This window comes from Poecilia formosa, unplaced genomic scaffold (genome assembly GCF_000485575.1).
Source record: "Poecilia formosa unplaced genomic scaffold, Poecilia_formosa-5.1.2 Scaffold174, whole genome shotgun sequence".
Taxonomy (NCBI): Eukaryota; Metazoa; Chordata; class Actinopteri; order Cyprinodontiformes; family Poeciliidae; genus Poecilia; species Poecilia formosa.
In genome coordinates, this window is record NW_006800113.1 from 643,987 (window position 1) to 663,109 (window position 19,123).

Consider the following 19,123-nt stretch of genomic DNA (forward strand, 5'->3'; position numbering starts at 1 on the left):
ACCCCGCTCCTCGCCTCAAAACTTCTCCCGCTCCCAGATCTGCTCCGCGCGACAAGCGGGAACAGAGACGACTGTGCCGTTGGAGATAAACGGCTGGTCTGGGATCAGTACAGCCAGACGGCGTCGGCTCCCAGAAGCTCCTTTAGAAGTAGTTTTCCGACAGCTGCTGAGGCGGATAGCGTTCAGACAGAACGGCCTAGTAAAGCAAAAGATCTCCGGCTGGCTGCGAAATAGGTCTCTGGGATGAGATGGGAGAGGAAAAAAAGAAGAGAAGGAAGAAAGGAGCATCATCGAGCTGTAGAAAGAGAGAAAGATAAGCGGGGGGCTCTCAGCGGGAACACAATACGGATAAATGTGCATCTCCTCCACCGTGTTGATGGATGCAAATGAAAACCGGCTAAGGGCTGTGATGAATCTCTGCGGCGCCGAAGGATCTCCCCTGAGCCTGACTGACACAATCACAGAGGCTGAGAGGAAACAGGGCGGAGACGGAGACGAGTCATGGAGAGATCCAACCCATTTCCATTAAGGAAGTTTTTTGGGACAGTCAGGCCCCAGGCCTTAATTATATTTAAAAAACTTCTTCTAACTTCGTCCCTGATCATTCCAAAGATCATGCTGGGGAGCCAAATTGAAGCCGCCACAGTTTACATGGTAGAGTTTAGATTGGCCTTTAAAAAAAGTCCAACCCTGTGTTGGATGTATTGTAGGATTAAACGTGCTGCAGAGGCATCACCCTGATCAGACCCGATCAATAATATCGGGTCATGTTTGGGTCGGGCTATGGCCATAAATCTAAACTCTCACACAGAGGAAACAGTCAGAAATTCGCACAGCTCTGACTGGTTTGAGTTTGTGCTAACAGGCAGCAACATGTTCTTGTGCGTTCTTGTTGGTATAGATTTAAGGTCAGCCAAGGCGGTGCCTGGTTAATGAGTGGGGTCAGAGGTCAGCACTGACCATAATAGGGCGCTCATGACTCCACACACTCACTCCAGTGCGTCTTGGAGGCTCTCCATCGTTATTATTCCTGTTTTTCCCTGTGCCTGCCTGCTTCCATCTCTTCCTCCCTCTGTCCCTGCAGGGCAGCTCTCTGCGATGCCTCTCTACAAAAGGCTGCTATTTAAAACACTTAGAAGTGATTTAGTGCCCACAGAGGCTATTCCATTAGCTGCTCTATGTATTTATCATGGCTCTCTCGCTCTCAGTAGATTGCTAACTCCACAATTTTCTTGCCTTCTCCCACCCTTCTTTCATTTTCTTTTCTATCTCTCTAACACACACACACACACACATTTATTTCAGAGCTTCCCTCCAGTTTCTAACTTCACTTTCTACTTTTAAAACTTAATCAGTGCCTTGTCCCATTTCTCCTATTTTATATTCTGTGTAACAGAATATATCACAGCCCTTAGCCGGTTTGCCACATTTTGTCCTGTTATAACCACAAACTTCACTTTGTTTTGATGGGATGTAGCAGTAACCCAATAAAGTATTCCTTTAATTTCTCCACATCAGGACGGTCGGCTAAACGTGAACGACCAACTGATCGCTGTGAACGGCGAGTCGCTGCTCGGGCGCTCCAACCAGGCCGCCATGGACACGCTAATTCGGTCCATGTCGTCAGAGGGGAACATGCGGGGAACCATCCAACTCGTGGTCCTCCGGTCATCCAGACAGGTGAGGCTAAAATCGTTTCATAGTATTGCTGAAAACTACTGTATTCCTGTCTGAATAAATCTGTTTTTACAGCATATTCTTGTGTAAAAAGAAACACAAATGCAAAGAAGTTCACTCTGTAGTTCTGTGAATTAAAACAAATCATGCTGTTATGACAAATTAATGCAGCCATGCTTAAAAAGAAGTGTACTCTATAATAGCTGGATATGCCTCTGCCACTTCCCTCTGCTTTGAAGCTCCGTAAATGTGGGGCATCGTGTTAAAATTTCCACGTCTCTTGCTCTTACTTTTCGTCTGGTGACTTTTATTAAATGAAACATTCAGTGTTGCTTATGCATTATGAAATCCTCAGCTGCTTCTGTTCAAAGACTTTGTGTTAGAAGTAAATACCGCCGTTTTGGCAGGAAAATTTGTAATATTTATAATTCAGCTGAGAATCATGTTGCTTGTTATAGTTTTAGACTTGAAAAATGCAACTACAGCCTAGATATTAGCCAGCTGTCCTACATGTTGATTAGAAATTTGACATATTACACAACTGGAATAAAAAATATATATCTGGCTACATTTCTTTCCTCAAAATAGTAAAAAAAAAGGTAATTATTTTTGCCTGTTGCTGCTTAATATAATAAAAGTACTTCTGGGTAAAAATTATGAGTGAATGTTGTATGAAAGATTTGATTAGTTAGATCTTGGAAAGCTATTTTATTATTTCTGTTAATTTTATTTCTGTTAATTTTAATTCTGAGAAAGTGACTGAAAATTAACTTTCTCAGAAAATTGGAGCGTTTCTTAAAGTATGTTGCTTCAAATGCTGCCTGTCCACAGAAGAACATTTTTTGGAGATTTTTTTTGTATCTTTCTCGCACCAGTCAGGAGTATAGACTGAGTGTAATAGAGACATTTCATACGATAATATTTTGTTATATTTTAGTTTACCTTATCCCTGTTGTCAAATGTAGAAGATATTACGAACAACAGTAATAAATATCACAAAATAGGGAACTGAAACAGTCTTCTTTACTTTATGTATATTGTTTTTGTCACCAAAGCGGTGCTGGAAAAGTTTGAAAACTGAAAAATGCTTACCCATATTTAACATCTTCACGTTTTTCCCAGGGCGGTAGCGGCAACTCTGCGACAAGATCGGCAACAAACACCAACTCCAGCCATCAACCCAACGTGAAAGCCGGCTCCAGCAATCAGGTACGGGTGGGTGACCTCTGCCAGCTGCAGCCTGCTCCGCCTTGCCGCTCCTCCCTCCTCCTCCTCCCCACGCTCAGGCGACAAGCGTCTGAGCCGCCGCCTCATAGCCACAGGCAGCGCTGCAGACAAAGGCCGGGGGAGACGCACACCAGATACACGTATGGGCCCAGACATACGGACCCATGTCGGGGTTTCGATGCCGAAAGGAGGAAGGCACACAAGTCGAACGCGACGAATAAGTTTGGGTTCGTCTCCCCGGGCAACCTAAACAGGGAAGGGGATGATTCTGAACAGAAACGCAGCCACGTGTTTGCAGACCCACATCAGGGTCGTGTCAGAATCGATAACGCGCAAAGTGACGCAGACAAGTCCAGACACGCACGCAGCCGCACGCTGGACAACGTTCAGGGCCGCAGTTACATCGAAAACATCCGAGCAATGGCGGGACAGATGTACGGGGCCCCGGCCCCTCACAGCAGGAAGGGCAGCTACAGTCACGCCAACAGAAACACACACTCGCATAACGATGCACACAACCGTGTCACCATGCAGGCAGCTCTCAGACGGACTCTGAATTAATACATTTACAAAAAAAATAAAAAAAAACTCCAAGACTGGATTTAGTTTGCATTAGTTTCATTAGTATGAACTCAGGAATAATATGAATGTAAGGTTTTCTGTTTTTTTTTTTAGTTTTCAGTCATGTGATCTCTGTGCCATCACCTGGTGCTTCTCTGACTGCTTCCGTTTTCTGTCATATTGCTTTGACAATTACACTTTACTGGGTTTTCTTCAGACTGTATGGCTTGTTTCTACCTTTCTCATTTTTTTTTATGAATATCTATTTGCTTTCCTCTTACCTGCTTGTTTCTTTAAATAAAGTCAATCTGAAGACTCCTGCATGCCTGTCTGCGTTTCTGTTTGGTTTTCAGATGCTTCCTTCTGCCTCTCTTCTGTTTGTAAAATGATATTGGGTTTTCTGATCCTTTATCTTCTCACCCTTGTCTCTTGTTTTTGTTTTTTTTTCCTCGTCTTCGTCATGTTTGGCACCTGCTCAATTACAACTTGATGCCAAATTCCCATTGGGAATTAACCCTACCCCAAGAAAACCCAAAGATATTCAAGTCCATTGCTGAATGATTAATATTTTATAAGACTTTCTGATTTAGTTGGACAATTAATGAGTTCAGCCTGTATTAATGTGATGAGATAAAAACACATCAAGTTATTAGCTCTATTTACAACCACAAATCAGAAAGTATTGAAACTTTAGAGATGCAAATATTAATTAACTTATGGGGGAATGCAGTCTTGAGATAGTTATTAAACCCTTCTAAAAGTTTTATAAAAAATAAAACGTTTTTAAGTTCCTTAACAGAAGGAAGTGTCAGAAACTTTAAAACTTAAGCAAATATTATTACTTTATCTAACTACTGTTCATAAACAAACTTGAAATATCTCAGCTTCTTAATTCTCATTTCATAAAATAATCCTACACTGATCACCACTCACATCGCCTGCCTGAGAGGATGCCGAAGACCTGCGCGCTCCGCCTGATCAGGAACACATCAGACATGACAAACGGGAGAAAACGGCTGCTCTCAGTTCCGCCTCTCTGCTGAACTCTGCGCTGAACCCTGAATGATTATTTCAAAGGCTTTAAAAGGAAGCGTCACAGCAGCTAAAGCAGATGCTTGGTAATAACGTGTGGAAGCCAAGTAGCGAGTTGGGAGGGCTCCCGGGCCGACCGGGGTCGACCTGCCCCACTGTGGCGTTTACATCTTGTCTGTGGCTTGTGTTTGTGTCTTTGTTCGTCATTCAAGCCGTTGGATAAATGCTCTCAAGCACAGTTCAAGGTTCAGCTCGGATCTGCATAGCTTTGTAGGAACGTTTGATGGAAACCCCCCCTATTGTCTGGAGCAGAAAAATCGAAATCTTCCTTTAGGCACCCAGTGTCTTGCAAAAGACAAGAACATGCCTTAAAGCTTTTATTTCTGACTATTTGTTAGAACAACACAAATTGGTCCATGATAAAGTGAAGGGAAATGTATAATTTGCAAAACTTTTTAAAAAGAAAAAGAAGGTAAACTGTGTCGTAACAGTATATATATTTTTTTTATTCCTGAACTTTTCTCACATTTTTTCATTGTGTTCATCCCAACCTTTGTGTATTTTATTGGGTTTTAATTAGAGCTACACAAAGAATTGTGGAGCTGGAATTCGATAGAAAAATGCCAGTTTCCAGACTTTTTTTGCTATTGAAAACCTGAACATTCTTGCTCATGTTACTTGAATATCAAAAAAAAAAAAAAAAAAATCCAGTGCAAACAACATAATAGATTTGCATCATAAAGGAGTGTTGCAGACTCTGTTGTAGATATCAAGAGTGAAGCATGGTGGTGGCAGCATCATACTTTAGGGAATAATTCAGAAGTTGCAAAGGACTTAAGCATTACAACAGCCTAGTCAAAGTTCCTGTCTAAATCTAAATGGAACTACAAATAAGTTAGATTTTTTTATTTATTTATGTATTTTTTAGGGGATTAATATTAAAGGGGTCACAATACAAATTCATTGAATGACATTCAGTTTTTTTTATTTGCAAAGAAAAATGAAAATGGTATCAGATTTTCTTTCCACTTCACCATTTTTTAAATATATTTTTTGTGGCCTGCCTCATAAAAACCCAATAAAACACATCAATGTTTGTGTCATGAGAAAATGCGATGGATACTTATTTCTATGCATTTATTCGTCTCATTTAGAAACAGGAGAGCTCAAATTTTTTGACAGATAAAGAAATATCAAGACATCTTTCTCTACCTCTAACGTAAACCTCTTGAATGCTACCACCACCACCACCCCCCCACTCCCGCCTTATTGTTATGGGATTAAGATATCTGACTGGCTGTCTGCCACTCTGCTTCAAAGGCCTCCGACTGAGGGATGGATGGGAAGATGGAGGGATAGCTGCGGGGATGGGAGGGGCTGTGGGGGCTATCATAGGATTTATGTCGCTGACAGATGCAGGAGGACTGTCAGAAGTTGGTGTGTAAATGCTTCCTGCTCACATATGAAGCCGGAGTGATTGACAGCAGAGTGATATGATGGTATATTAAGATGTTGGTGCTGCTAATGAAACCCCAGGGACTGCATGACACTGGAGATGCTCCCCCCACCCGCTGGTTTGATACCTGGAAGCTACTGGAACGCCTTCCCTCACTCGGCAGCGTTTCCTAGGTTTGCGTTTTTAGTTTAAATAAGTGTGTGTAAGAGGTTGGTTGGTGGGGTTCTGTGTACTTTCCCGTCTGTTTGACCAGAAAAATCTGCTTTCATCTTCCAGCAGCACTGATTCCCTTCAGCTATCTCAGTCTGTGAGCAGGGGGTCCTTTGTAGAGCTGGGTGGCTGTTTGATAATATGCCTGTCAACGCTCTCAGAAGTATTTTTTTTTAAACATTGTTGCAGATATTTGAATTCAAACATTAAAAGAAACTTCATATTTAGATTTAAGAATTTACAGTGACTATTCCTGCATCAATAGCAGCTTGACTGTTTTGTGATTTCTTTTGTTTGTGTGTTTTATTTTTTAATGGAGCGTAAATCTTTGTTTGGACAATTGGATTATTTTCGCACAACGACTGACTTCATTTTGATTGCACTCATTTGTCACATGAACAACAGAGATGGTAGATAAAAAGAAAAAATTTTAATCACTTTGTCTGTTTCAGTAGTTTTCTATTCATTCTAAAGTCAGTTTTGATTTTCATTTAGATTCATTGTCTTGAAATCATCCAATTTGCAACTATCTAGTTCGAAATAATGTGAAGTAATTCAAAATTGTCCTTCTTAGCAGTGAAACAGAGCCGCTCCATGATGCTGCCACCAAACTAGTTCTATTTAAATTCAGCACAGCTGGAAATGATCAGAATTTGCTTTGAGTGCCAGCAGATCATTAAATAGACATAAACTCTACAGTTTCTGGTCCAATAATCAGAGTTCTGCCCAAGTCGCTAAAGACTTTTTGTAAAAAGTCATAACTGTTGCAAAAAAAACGGTTATTTTCCCGTTTTGAATATAAAAGCCGATCATCCAGTCCTGTGGGTACGATCTGAATTTGCTTTGAATCTACTGCTGGATGCCGACTCGTCATCAATTTTTCATGCGACACAGTTTTAGAGCCGTTCTGTTCTTTTGTTGACAGGAGCCGAGTCCCGCTGGTCCCACCAGAACCGCCAACCCGGAGTCCGCCGTCAACGGTGGCAGCCACGCGCCGGCGAAGACCACCGGCCACGGACACGACGTCTCTCGCAGCGGTGAATGCGCAGCGGCTCTGTTTGTCCGCCTGAACCGTCAACACTTGGCGTGTTTGTGTACTCCCGTTATCTGCTGCTGGGAGTGTACTCACGCTGTTTGTCTGTGTGCGTTGGCCCGCTTCCAGGACGTGTGCATGTGCCCGTCCTAAACTCTCCGAAGCTGTTCACCGCAGCTGCCATTCTCTGCATTTATTTTACTTCTCTGAGCTCCATCTCTGCATCTCCTTTTTAGTCCCATGCTTGCATATTTATGGCAGGAGAAAGGAAGTCATTAACTATGTTTTTCTGATGCTCCCTTTTCATGTGCAAAAGATCTGACCTTGGAATCATTACCCTGATGAAACGGCTCCTAAGTGGGCCAGATTTGCATAAAGGGTATTATGCAGCACGAATGCTGTTGTGTTAAAAAGAAAAGGGGGAAAAACAACAACAACAACAAAAACAAGGACTAACAAACTGGTTTGAATTCATTCATTTCCTCTTTCTCTTCTCCACGCTGAAAAATTAGAGCAGGGAAAAGGCTTACAGGGTTATTGCGTGTGTGCTTTAGGAGTACATGGGAGCATTTATTTTCTTTTAATGTAAAGCTCTTTCATTATGCGATAAAGGTGCACATAATGGCCTATACAATATGTAACAGTAGAAGCAACAATTGAGTGCGCATTAAGCTTTTATTGCCTTCCAGGCTGATGTTAGAGGTAATTCAAGCGGCTTTACCTTTGATATAGCAGAAAAGCAATAAAAATAGATGATAGTACACAAAATAAACGGTTAACACCTTTATTTTTTGGTTCGCTCAGACAACAGCTTTGATTTGCATCCTGATGATGGTTTGTTTTCAGCTCCAGCTGCCGCCGCCAATGGCAACTACACTCACTACGGCAACGACGATGACGAGCAGGGCTTCCCCCCGCCGCCTTCCCCTGGTTCTGTGGAGGAGATGAGCAGAGACCTGCCACCATCTCCACCCTACTACAGGTAGCCTCCTCATCTCACATGGAGAAACACTCGGCTCCTAGTCTGGAAGTCGGAGTTTCGCAAGTTTCAAGAACACCTCATCCGTCCTGCAAGAAATTTTTGACAAAATCTTTTAATTTTCACTTAAAAACTGACATCTGATTCTGGAAAACTGTCAAACTGATGATTTAAAAAATATGTACACACCAATCTGCATCAATAACAAAACGTGTCTCATTATTCCAACTATTACAGCATCCAGAAACACATGATTCTATCATGACCTAAAGTGCATGCAGATAATTGGTTCTCTTGTGTTCTTTGGAAGAGTCACAAACTTAAATACTGATAGTAAAAGTAAAAGGATCCTAGTTGTTATCAAAGGCTGCATTCATACAGCAGGTCTTGATGCTAAATTTTATTTATTTTTTTTGCGACAATCCGATTTTCTTTGAGTGTTTGTGTGTGGTTGGTGACAGCAGAAGTTAAAATCGAATTTGAGCAGTGGAATCATTTGTTCTCTTTCTGAATTGGGCTACGTTTACACAGCAGGGAAACGTGACCCAAATCCGCCTTTTCTTTTTTTGCCCAGATGTGACCTATATCCGGCTTTTTCATGGCCCAATTCTGATCTTTTCACCCCCCAAAAAATACATTCTGAGCCACTTTTAGATGTGGTACAGATCGTATTAGCCGATTGTTTTCTGTCTGGGTTCGCTTGTCACATTTTATCCAGCGTTTATGTCATTGATGAGAGACATGTGTCATAATTCTGCGCCTGCAGAAACCAGACTGGACATAAACAGTGGCTGAAAATTATAATTATGAACTTATGAAAGAAGTCTGTGTCACTGAAGCTCATCACATCACAATCAGATCACTCACGGCTCCGACTGCAAACAGAGACAATGCTCTACAAAAGGCCGTTGCTGTTAGTTGTGCTTTCTTTTTTTCTTTTTTTATCAGCGTCCTATGTCTTGTTCTGATCTTGTGACGATACCGCCGGCTCCCGCTGCTGAATAAACTTTAAAGTCGATCCATAATCGGCTCCATCCATCATCGCTTCCGTAAACGGAGTGCTGCTGTGTGACATCAATGTTCTTCTTCTACATAAAGCGTTCACACAAAAGTCTGATTACGTTTGGGGTTATTTAGTAGCATGAACGACAAACAAAACATCTGACTTGAGTGATTGAACAGTGAACTAATGGGATGCTGTGACTGTTTTTTTGCAGCGAGGAGCCCAGCATGGCTGCAGCGTTCTACCCAAGCAGCCAGTTCATCAGGGAAAAGGACAACGTTCCTCGCAACAGAACTTCCAAGAGCATGGACCTGGGTGAGTTGCCAATCGCTTCCCACTGATACTGTCGCCTCCGCTCATCATGATCCAGCCTGACTTACTGGTTTCATCTCTGAGCCGGACTCCAAACGGCGATCACACGCTTCTTATCAGCACATTGCTTTGTTGTGATATGTGCTCTGCTCCCATTATCCCCCCCAGCCTGGGGGGGGGATTTGACCTCCTGAACTCATAAGCCCTGGGGGGCTTTCCGACAAAACTGGGAGAGCATGTGTGCTCAAAGTAATGTGTGCGTCGCCTGTGAACAAAGTGGACGAGGTTTCTAATCATTGTTTGCCGCATGTGTGTGTGGAAGTTGAGAACGACGGCGCTGATTTCCTTGTATTAACCCAAGCTGACCCTTCCCTTTCTCCTACTGTCATTTATCCTCCATCTTTGTTTTGTTCTCTTTCACATTTCTTGTTTTTCTTTATTCCTGCTCTCTGCTTTTTTTTTTTTGCCTCCCCCTTCATCTCTGTTTATCTCTCCTCTTCTTTCAGCTCTTTGTTTTTCAGCAGATGACTTCATTTCTCTCGCTCTCCCCTATCTATTTCTTTCTTCTCTGCCTCGGTCTGATTTCCAATCCCGGTTCATTAGGTTCAGTGGATTGGCTTTCTTCCTGCAGCACACCCCTCTGCCACCCAAGCTGATTGGCTTTCATTATGGACAAGGGTGGTCTGCACACAAACACACACACGCTCCGCTTCATCCCACTGAGGACCCACTCCACTATCGTCACCCCTCTACGGCTTCTATCTCCATCTCTGGCCGTCCTCCATTTCAATCCTTTTTTTTTTTCCTGTTATCAGTTCCCGTCTATTCATCTTTTTCTTCCCTAAAGTACTCAGAGATGAAAAAAGGTGGCTAGCAGGGGTTTGTGTGTGCGTGTGCATGTGTGCGTATATGCGTCGCTGACCCTGCCTGGACGGGTTTTATTTAAGGAGACAAATGCGTTTTTCTTCTCAGAAGAGGTTCCCACATGTCAGTCCTTACGGTCGCATGTATCTGAGCTGCAGTCGTTCCGTGCAGCAGGTTAGCTTTTTTATTAAACACCACTTGACACGAGGAGGTGAGCAGCTTTTATTGACCCTGGATGCCTCGGCGAAGACGGCTGTTGACTCAGAGGCTTTGCTGACTCCAACTCTCTGTGCTAAACTCTAAAAAAAATAAAATAAAATAAAAAAAGCACCACAGATTGGATCCAGTAAAGCTTAGCTCTTTCCTCTGCACCAAGTAGAGGCTTTAGCTCGTAATTGTAAAAAGGTAAAACATAACTTTTAAAGAACATCTAATGGAAAACTCTTCTTTTTCTTTTTCCTTCCTAATGCATTTATTAGCCCCATAAAGCTTTAGGAAAATGCTTTCTGGATTGGCTATAGGACGTTTGAAGTGCACAGAAAGAGCAGTGACTCATGATTTTTATCTTGAGAAGCTTTCGAATGAAATTCACTTGCTTTTAGTTAATATTAGGAAAAAAAAACTTTTTGTTTTAAATCATCCAACTGACTAAAATCTACATGTTAGAATCGAGGTCTACATGGTTGTTTGCATGAAGAAAATGAGAGAATCTGCTCAAAGCAGAGGTTATGATTTATTTCTACCTACATTCTTTAATGCAGAAACACCAGTTTAATCCAGTTTGACTATTCTGTTTAATATAAAGCAGCTGACTGCAGGTTAAAGGAGGGATTTTATATCGTACCCTCCCACTACAGCAGGAGGACCCAAGCTGGCTGCTGGCCATGCAGACTTTTATCTTCTTCTCTCAGAAAATGAAGGGTTTTTTTTATTATCTGACAGGGTCATGCTGCCTGGAAGACTTTTTTTTCTCTCCAAAACTTTGAAACTATTTAATTTTATTTTATCTGACACTCACAGCACACAGGAAATTCTTGTTTTTTTTTTGTTTTTATTTTTTTTATTTTGTCTTGCATCATACAGGTGTTTTAAATTTCCTCTGTTCTGTTGTTTTGTTTGGGTCCCACCAAATCTCTCCCCCTCTCATTTCTCCATCTCTCTAATATCATCTTTTCCCCATCCCTCCCGCCTCCCTCATCTGTCCGCTGGGAAAATTGGCCTTCATAAAAAATGAAAAGGATTAGTTAAGAGAAATAGCTGCCTAATGAAAACCTATTATCGTGTCCCACGGCCCACCTCAGCCTTGTTGCAGGTGGGGGCGACGGCTCCTTTTTATCATTTCTCTCATTGTCTCATCTTTATCTTGCTCTCGTTTTTCCTCCTTGCTTTTCGTATATTTTGCTTCTTTTTCATTTCCTCTTCGCAGCGTGTGCCGCCGCTCGTGCGCCGAGTTATGCAGGGATTCATATCCAGTGTTATGAACCAGTAAAAGCCAATTGTGGAGCGGCACAAAGCCCAGGAGCTGCCTGAGCGCCGCTTTGTGTTGCAGAATATATTCCCCTGCATGATAAAGGTGTGCTATTTTTATTTTTTATTTTTTTTTGTCCTAGTGGCCGACGAGAGCAACGTTGGATCGCTGGTGGGGCAGAGAAACGGTGAGTGGTTTCTAAACAAACATTCCCTTTATTCTTCCTCTTTCTCGTGGCTCTCCCCTCCCTCCGCTGCTGCTCCAGCTGACACAGCTGAGTTGTGAAGCACTTTGTGTGCGAGCTCTTGCTGCTTTACAGCCGTCCGGGTCAGGAAGCCCACAGCGCTCAATCCTCGCCCAGCTGACAGCGGCCGCGTTACATCACAATTGCTTCGGCTGCAGTTATTTGTTCGCTCTCGGTTCTGCCTCATTTTTATTTGAGAAGTGTCTACTTTAAGGTAAACCGGCACAAAAGCGCTGCTTACAGTGAAGAGTGGCGGATCAAAGTGCAGCCCATGTTTTATTCGCTAATAGTGCCTTCACATGTCTGACTGCAGGAGCAGAAAAGCTCAAGCAAGACGTCGGCGTGGCAACGACAGCACACCGACTGCTGACTTGAGCTCTGAAGAGTGTAAAATTCAGAAATTGAATAAAAGTAGCACCAAGCAGGGCGGAGGGGACTTGTTGATCTTTTTAAATGGAGTCTAAAAATAACAAAACAGGCATTTAAAAAACAAAAATCTCTCAAGCATCGATGCTTAAACTGAATGAGTTAAAAGCAACATTATCTGTAAAGCAACACTTAAAACCGTAAAGATGATTTATTTCAGTAATTTGTTTCAGAAAAGTGAAATTCACATGCTGATAAATATTTTAAAACGTTTTTCAGTTGCTTTCTTGGCTTTCAGAAAAGAAAAATAAAACACTCTGGGGGATTTTATTCATTTCTTGTAACACCCTGACATTTATGCAACATGTTTTCCTTCCACTAAACCTTCCATTGATGCATCATTCTCAGAGGAACAAGGCTTTTCCCCCATTTCTAATGATTGTTTACACCATAAGAAACTTTTTCGGGTTAAGAATAACAATAAATTAGTAAACTAGGTCATCTTTTCAGTGATATTCCAATTTAATATGAGCTGTTTTACTAACTCCAGGAATTGGTGGAGGTAAAATGGACACTGAAGCATAGATTTATCCACAAATAGATTGACGAACAAATGAGTGGATGGATAAATGGATGGATCGGTCCTCTGCTTGTCTTGTCTCTCAGTAGTCGATCATTAAAGTTCCCGTAGGAAGTGGCCCCATGCCGACCTGGATTTCTCTATACTCAGCATTCCCACAAGTGGCTCCCACTCCTCCCACCATCTCTCTCTCTCTCTCTCTCTCTCTCTCTCTCTGTCTTTTCTCTTCTCTTTGTTATGATTATCCCAGCATAGCTGAAGGTCCATGATAAAGAAAGCGATCCATTCCTTCCTTTCTTCATCCCCTCTCCAGTCGACATCTCGGCTAATGCGTATTGACAGTCTCTTGCTATGGTTTTCATTTTTTGCTGATGCGGCATATTTGCCCGGCTTGGTGCACCGCGCCCCACCCGACGCGGCCGCCACCGCCCGCCTTCCTAAATGGCCCCAGTGTTTCTTTATGGGCTTTGACATATTTCATTAGGCGGATGGTCTTAAGAGGCCCGCCTGGCTTCTTTAATCTGGCTAAAACCTTTTTTCTCCTCTCGGGCTCAACCTGCTCCGAGGTGCGCTCCGCTCCTCCAGCTCTCCCTCTCTTTCTTCTCATTTCACCGTTCTCTCCATTGCTTTCTTCAGCTGTCGTCAATAGAGCTTTGAGTTTAATTTCTCTCTCTGCTTTCAGTGTTTTTTTTTCCACATCTTCCCACTGGTTTCCTTCCGTCTCAATCCCCAAACACCATTCGTCTGTCTCCCGTTTTATCCTCCTCTCTGTTCTACATCCAATTCTCTTTATTCTCGCTTTGGTTCCTTTTCTCCAGGCAGACTGATTCTTTTTTTAGGACCCCGCCCCCCAGAACCTCAGAACCCCCTCTCCATCCTCCTCCCTGCTCTGTTGCAGCTGTATCTGTTCCAGTCTTATGTGATTATGGCAAACATGCTCCAGTCTCAGAGTTTCCTCCACCGAGTCATACCCAGCGCAGCATTTCCCAACATTTTTATGAGTGTGTGTGCGCGTGTGTGTGTGTGTGTGTGTGTGTGTGTGTGTGTGTGTGTAGTGAGCCCTGTGAACAGCTCTTCCTTCGTTCTCCCCTCCGGTTCTCTTCCTGAGGATCTAACATCTCAGCAGGCAGGAAGCTAGCCCTCTTCCACCACACCTGGGGGCTCTTCCAGCTGAAACGCCCACCTCCTCGCCCACTGACGCTCCCAGTATGCACAGAGCTTCATGCATGCTGGTTGTTTCTGCACTTCTGTGTCCTGAATCAAGTCCTTCACCTAAATAATTGCAGCTTTTACTGTTTCAGTGTTTAGATGTAGTCCATGTTGGCTCCATTGCATTAATCTGTGCTGCACACTTCACTTCTCCTTTGTGCACCATGTATTTTCCACCAAGCATCCACAAATGGCATACGCCACCCTCTGCATACTTCAGCCCACCCCTCAACCATGCCGTAAAACCCACCAAAGGTAGGCCGTAATTATGAAATGGCCTTTAAAGTCCCCTCCAGTTATTAGAGCTATTCATCCGGGTCGAAGCTGAATACACGCAGCCCATATGTTCACATTCCCTCGTACATCTAAACAGCTAAACACAATTACTGCCGAAGCAACGCCTACATATCCAGCTCCCGCATCTGCCTCTGATGTAGCTGAGTGCATTCACAGAGCGATGGGAGGAAGCTTAATGATTGAACTGGTCTTTAAGTGAAGGAGAGTTTTGATTGACCATAACATGGATTAGATTTGCCTTTGCTAGCTGTACAGCTGTATGAAGCAATTTGATTTGAAGTCTGGTTTGTCGGGTGATTAGATGAGATTTGCTGCGCCTCAACATTTAAGGGACATGGCAGGTGATACCTTGGATTTTTCTTACCGTCACTCAAAGTGATAAAAAAAGCTTTTATATATAATAGCATGATCAATTTAGGCATAATATGTTTAAAAATAATCCCTCGTAAGAGCAGTTTGCTTGTTTGAACGTGTGCCTGCATGTTTTATGACCTTATTTTTTTTAAAAGTCCTCTAATTCTTTATGTATGGATGATTTTATTTAAAATAAACCTTTTATTAGGTTGGAAATGAAACAAACACTTAAACCGTGCATTCGTTTGCAGGTGTTTGTATCAGTATGTCGCTTTTAACGACATCCCGGTCGGGGCGTGTTTTACCGCTTTCCTGAACATCAACTTCACGTTTTATTGGCTGAACCTGAGATTAGGTGTGAGATTGAAAAGTGTGTGCGTGCTTCTGTAAACACGCTAGGGACATGCGCCAGCTCCCTGCATCTATTTTAAAGAGCTACAGCCCCTATTGTTGGATGCAGCCTCCTGCAGGTAAGCCAGTGTGAAGCCTCTGTAACACACTCAGCAACCTCCACTAGTTTTAATGGAGGGGACACTTTTCTTTGTAACTGTGGCAACCTTTCTGCGGTTTGCTGCATGGCGTGGAGCCATTGTAATCCATCAGAAATGTGTATTAAGATGCTGCTGAGACTCTGGGAAGTGAGTCTGTGTATATTTCTTGGAGCTAACTTGATATGATTGTTTTAATAGTACTTGAAGTACCATGACAATTTAGTCATGGTACTTAGTTATTTAGTTATTTAATTCAGGCTAAAAACAGGATTTCAAGATTATTATTACTATTTACCTTTTTTGACCAAATAATTTGGTCAAAGAAGAAAATGTAAAGACTAGTTTCTGTTTGGATAATAGGGAGTTTTTAGGCAGGTTATTATCTTCTAATTCCAATGTTTTCATACATTTTCCTATGTGGTAGAATTTCCTTTTTAAACTGAACAAATTGGGTCAAACATGTTGCTTCCTTCCACGTCTTAGAATAGTTTGGTTCATTCATCTTTACAGAACTTAGTATGGTTTGTTGGCCATCTTGCTCACACACAACTTTCTAGATGTGCCGCCAAATTTTCTCGATCAGAACTTTGTGATGTTGGCTCTAAAATATTGACCTCTTTTGTTCTTGAACCACTTTGTAATCACTTTGACTCTGTCTTTAAGGTCATTGTCCATCTGGAAGACCCATTTGCACACGAGCTTTAACTTCTTGGCTGGAGGAAAATGTTCTTTCCTCATGATGCCACCTGTTTTATGAAGTACAATGTTTTTTTTTTTTCTTTTGGTACCTCCTTTTAGGAGCTTATCTAGTACAGAGGATTTTTTTAATGTTCTTTGTTGCACCTTAGAAATAAAGCAGGATGCCCCTTTTTATATTCCTACCTAGATATCTTATTACAACCAGTTGGACCTGAGTGGTTCATTACTTCAGAGGAAGTTGTACCAGCATATATTGTTCTACAGGTGTGTCACTCCCTCTCTTTTAAAAGAGGATATTTTTCTTGAACAAAGCAGCATGATGGTGTTGCATTAGTCCTTTCAGTCCCTCTCAGTGAAGAAAGACCCCGTGGCTACACTCGAGGCAAAGACTTCACTTCTGTCTGTTAATACAAGCATGACAGCATCCAATCTCCAGAGAAGTCACACATATCACTGTGTGATGCGTGCGAGTTGGGAATATGCTCAGGTGGACGTTCGCTTGTGTGGGTTTACAGACTGCATATGGAGTAGCTTTTTTTTTTTTTAACCTATTTTTACTGTAGATTGTTGCAATATGAAGTTGTTTCAAAAGTTCTTCCAGAAAGCTAGCTGCTAACCCCAAGAGAACATCTGGTAGCGGAGACAATGTAAGGTCATGATTGGGCGTTCAACTAAAAATATTACATATATACTGTGTGAAGCATCGATGTGGATCAAAATGTGATGCTTCTTGTGTGTGTACACAATCAGAGTTTTAGCAGGTGTTTTATTTATATGTTTCTCGTTTCAGTTCAGCATCTTGTTCTCCAGGGTAAATCATAAACAAACCGTTTGGACTAGAATAAGAGCATCTTTCATTGCTCAGTTTTGATTTTTTCCTGAAACTGTTGCTTCTAAAAGCGGCTCAACAAAGTGAGAACGTGATGCTACGGCGCGATCTCGGATTGAGAAGCCTTACGTCTGTGAAGGGCTTCGACTCTTTTTCTCTTTTTTGTTTTTGTTTTTTTTGTTTTTATGATTTGGCTGTTAAGTCGTTCGTCTGATATGTGCACCCGCTTGAACCGGCGGCAATCAGGCAGACGTGATGCGAACGGATCCGAGCGAGCATCTGCTGGCACGGCGGGCGACGATATGTGATAAACGCCGATTTCACCCTCCATTGGATCGAGCTGGCGATGATGGCCACCTCTCTCTACTCTCGTCCCATCCGTCCTATTAAACCCTCATTATTCATTTACCTCCAGCCGCAGCCGCCTGACATGCATGGAATGAGTGCCGCGCAAACACGCTCCAGCGAAAACGAATTGCTCTCATATTTCTTCTATTTCATCTAAGGCGGTCAAGGACACACACCACTATCTCATAGAAGCAGTATTGTGAATATTTTGCCCCCCCAACCCACTGACTTGGATGAAAATTCTCACATTTTGGTAATAAATACACACCCGCCCACATGCTCAGACACACACAGCTTCCCCGTATAGTGGCGCAGTGCACTGGCAAGGAGCTTAATTCTATCAGGCTGTGAGCTGGACAGCCGTAATTACATTTGTGACACAAATCCTGTCTCTCAAATTGAGCGTTTTATTCCTGAGCGCTCCCGCCTCTCTATTTATAACCCCTTATTCCCCATAAATCCCACTTCCTCTCAGAAAGTCAATTTGGGACTTAAAAGGCAGCAACGCTTCGCTTACTTTGCCTCCTCCTTTGACTCCATCGCCGCTTCAGTTTCACTCCCCCCTTTTTTGGCTCGACTTCGAAGATTTAGAAGCATCTAAAACGACAAAAAAGGCTTTAGAAGTGAGTGCCATGATCCAAAGAAGTCTTTCCTATGGAAGAGAGCGGGAAAAAAAAGCTGCTCCCGTTCTGTACGGCTGAGATGAATTTGTTGCTTCTCTTTGTTGGAGGGGTTCCTTCTCACCCAGCTGTCCTTCAATTTCTGCCAGAGCATGAATGTCAGAATGCCTCTTTGACAGCAGCATCTTCTTCTTGACATTTACTTTCTTTTCTCCGTTATCTCCTTCCTTTGTATCCGGGTGACTCGTCCCCCGGCTGAATCCGCCTTCACGGAGGCCACACCTGAGTACAGTTATAGTGCAGTTCATTTCCCTCCGGTCGCCTCTCAGTAAAGTAAATGTTATCAAAAAGTTAATTTACTTCAGGGAAACTTAGAAAACGAGAATATTGCTTGGAACAAAGACAGGATTTTTTTTTTTTTTTTTATACAGACATCTTTTCTTGTGGCCTACAGAACCATGATGTCCAAAAACAAAAAATGTGTTGAAGTCCTATTCCCAAGAAAGAAAGTTTAGTGGAAGGAAAATGTGCAGTGGGAAAAATCCCCAAAAACTATAAGCGTGATAGGATTTTAAAGGAAACGAGTTTTACTTTTGCAACTAAATCGTGGAAATAAATTTAAATTTTGATGATGTTCTACTTTCTGCAGAGACATTTGAATTCCCTTATCTTTCATTCCCACTTAATGGCTTTTCCTGTCGGATCTTATTTTTCTTCTTTTTTTTTTTTACTTTATCATGAAAGAAACTTAAACTTAAATCAAGTTGAAATTATTGTATTTATTTTTTGCACAAATCAGCTTAATGATTGAGTTTATTCCATCAAAACGTACACCAAGTAACATGAATAAATGTTAAAATTAATCAGTTTAATGCAGAAGTTTGAATTTATTGGGGATTTTCTCTCATCCACACAGTTATCTTAGTTATATATCTGTATCGTTAATTTTTACCTTTATTTTTCATCTTTTTAATTCAAATTTAATCCACCTTTTTAATTTACATCAAATTTGCGATGTAAATTTATCAAATATTCAGCTAGAATAAAGGCAGCAGGCTGCTGATGTACAGGCATCATTTGCTAAAGGACGTTGAAGTAAATATGTGTTTAGAAAAATAATATTTTAAAAAAGGTACCTGTTTCTCATATTAAGTCCTTGATTCAAAAAAAAAAAAAAAAAAAAAACAATACTTCACTTTTACTCCACTTCATTAATATTCTACTTTGGTGCTGAACAGTTACTGCAAGACGAGAAAATCTAATT

The 19,123-nt window shown here is 41.9% G+C and overlaps 1 protein-coding gene across 3 annotated transcripts in view; it reads left to right on the top strand.

Annotated features, from left to right (window-relative positions):
* Nucleotides 1-19,123, top strand: part of pard3ba (par-3 family cell polarity regulator beta a) — a 128,464-nt gene that overhangs the window by 53,014 nt on the left and 56,327 nt on the right. For all 3 annotated transcript variants that reach the window (XM_007565310.2, XM_016678146.1, XM_016678145.1), the window contains 6 exons: nt 1,519-1,680; nt 2,800-2,886; nt 7,089-7,200; nt 8,043-8,178; nt 9,393-9,493; nt 11,965-12,009. In XM_007565310.2, coding sequence (XP_007565372.1) covers nt 1,519-1,680; nt 2,800-2,886; nt 7,089-7,200; nt 8,043-8,178; nt 9,393-9,493; nt 11,965-12,009 — 643 coding nt within the window. The remainder of the gene's footprint in view (nt 1-1,518; nt 1,681-2,799; nt 2,887-7,088; nt 7,201-8,042; nt 8,179-9,392; nt 9,494-11,964; nt 12,010-19,123) is intronic.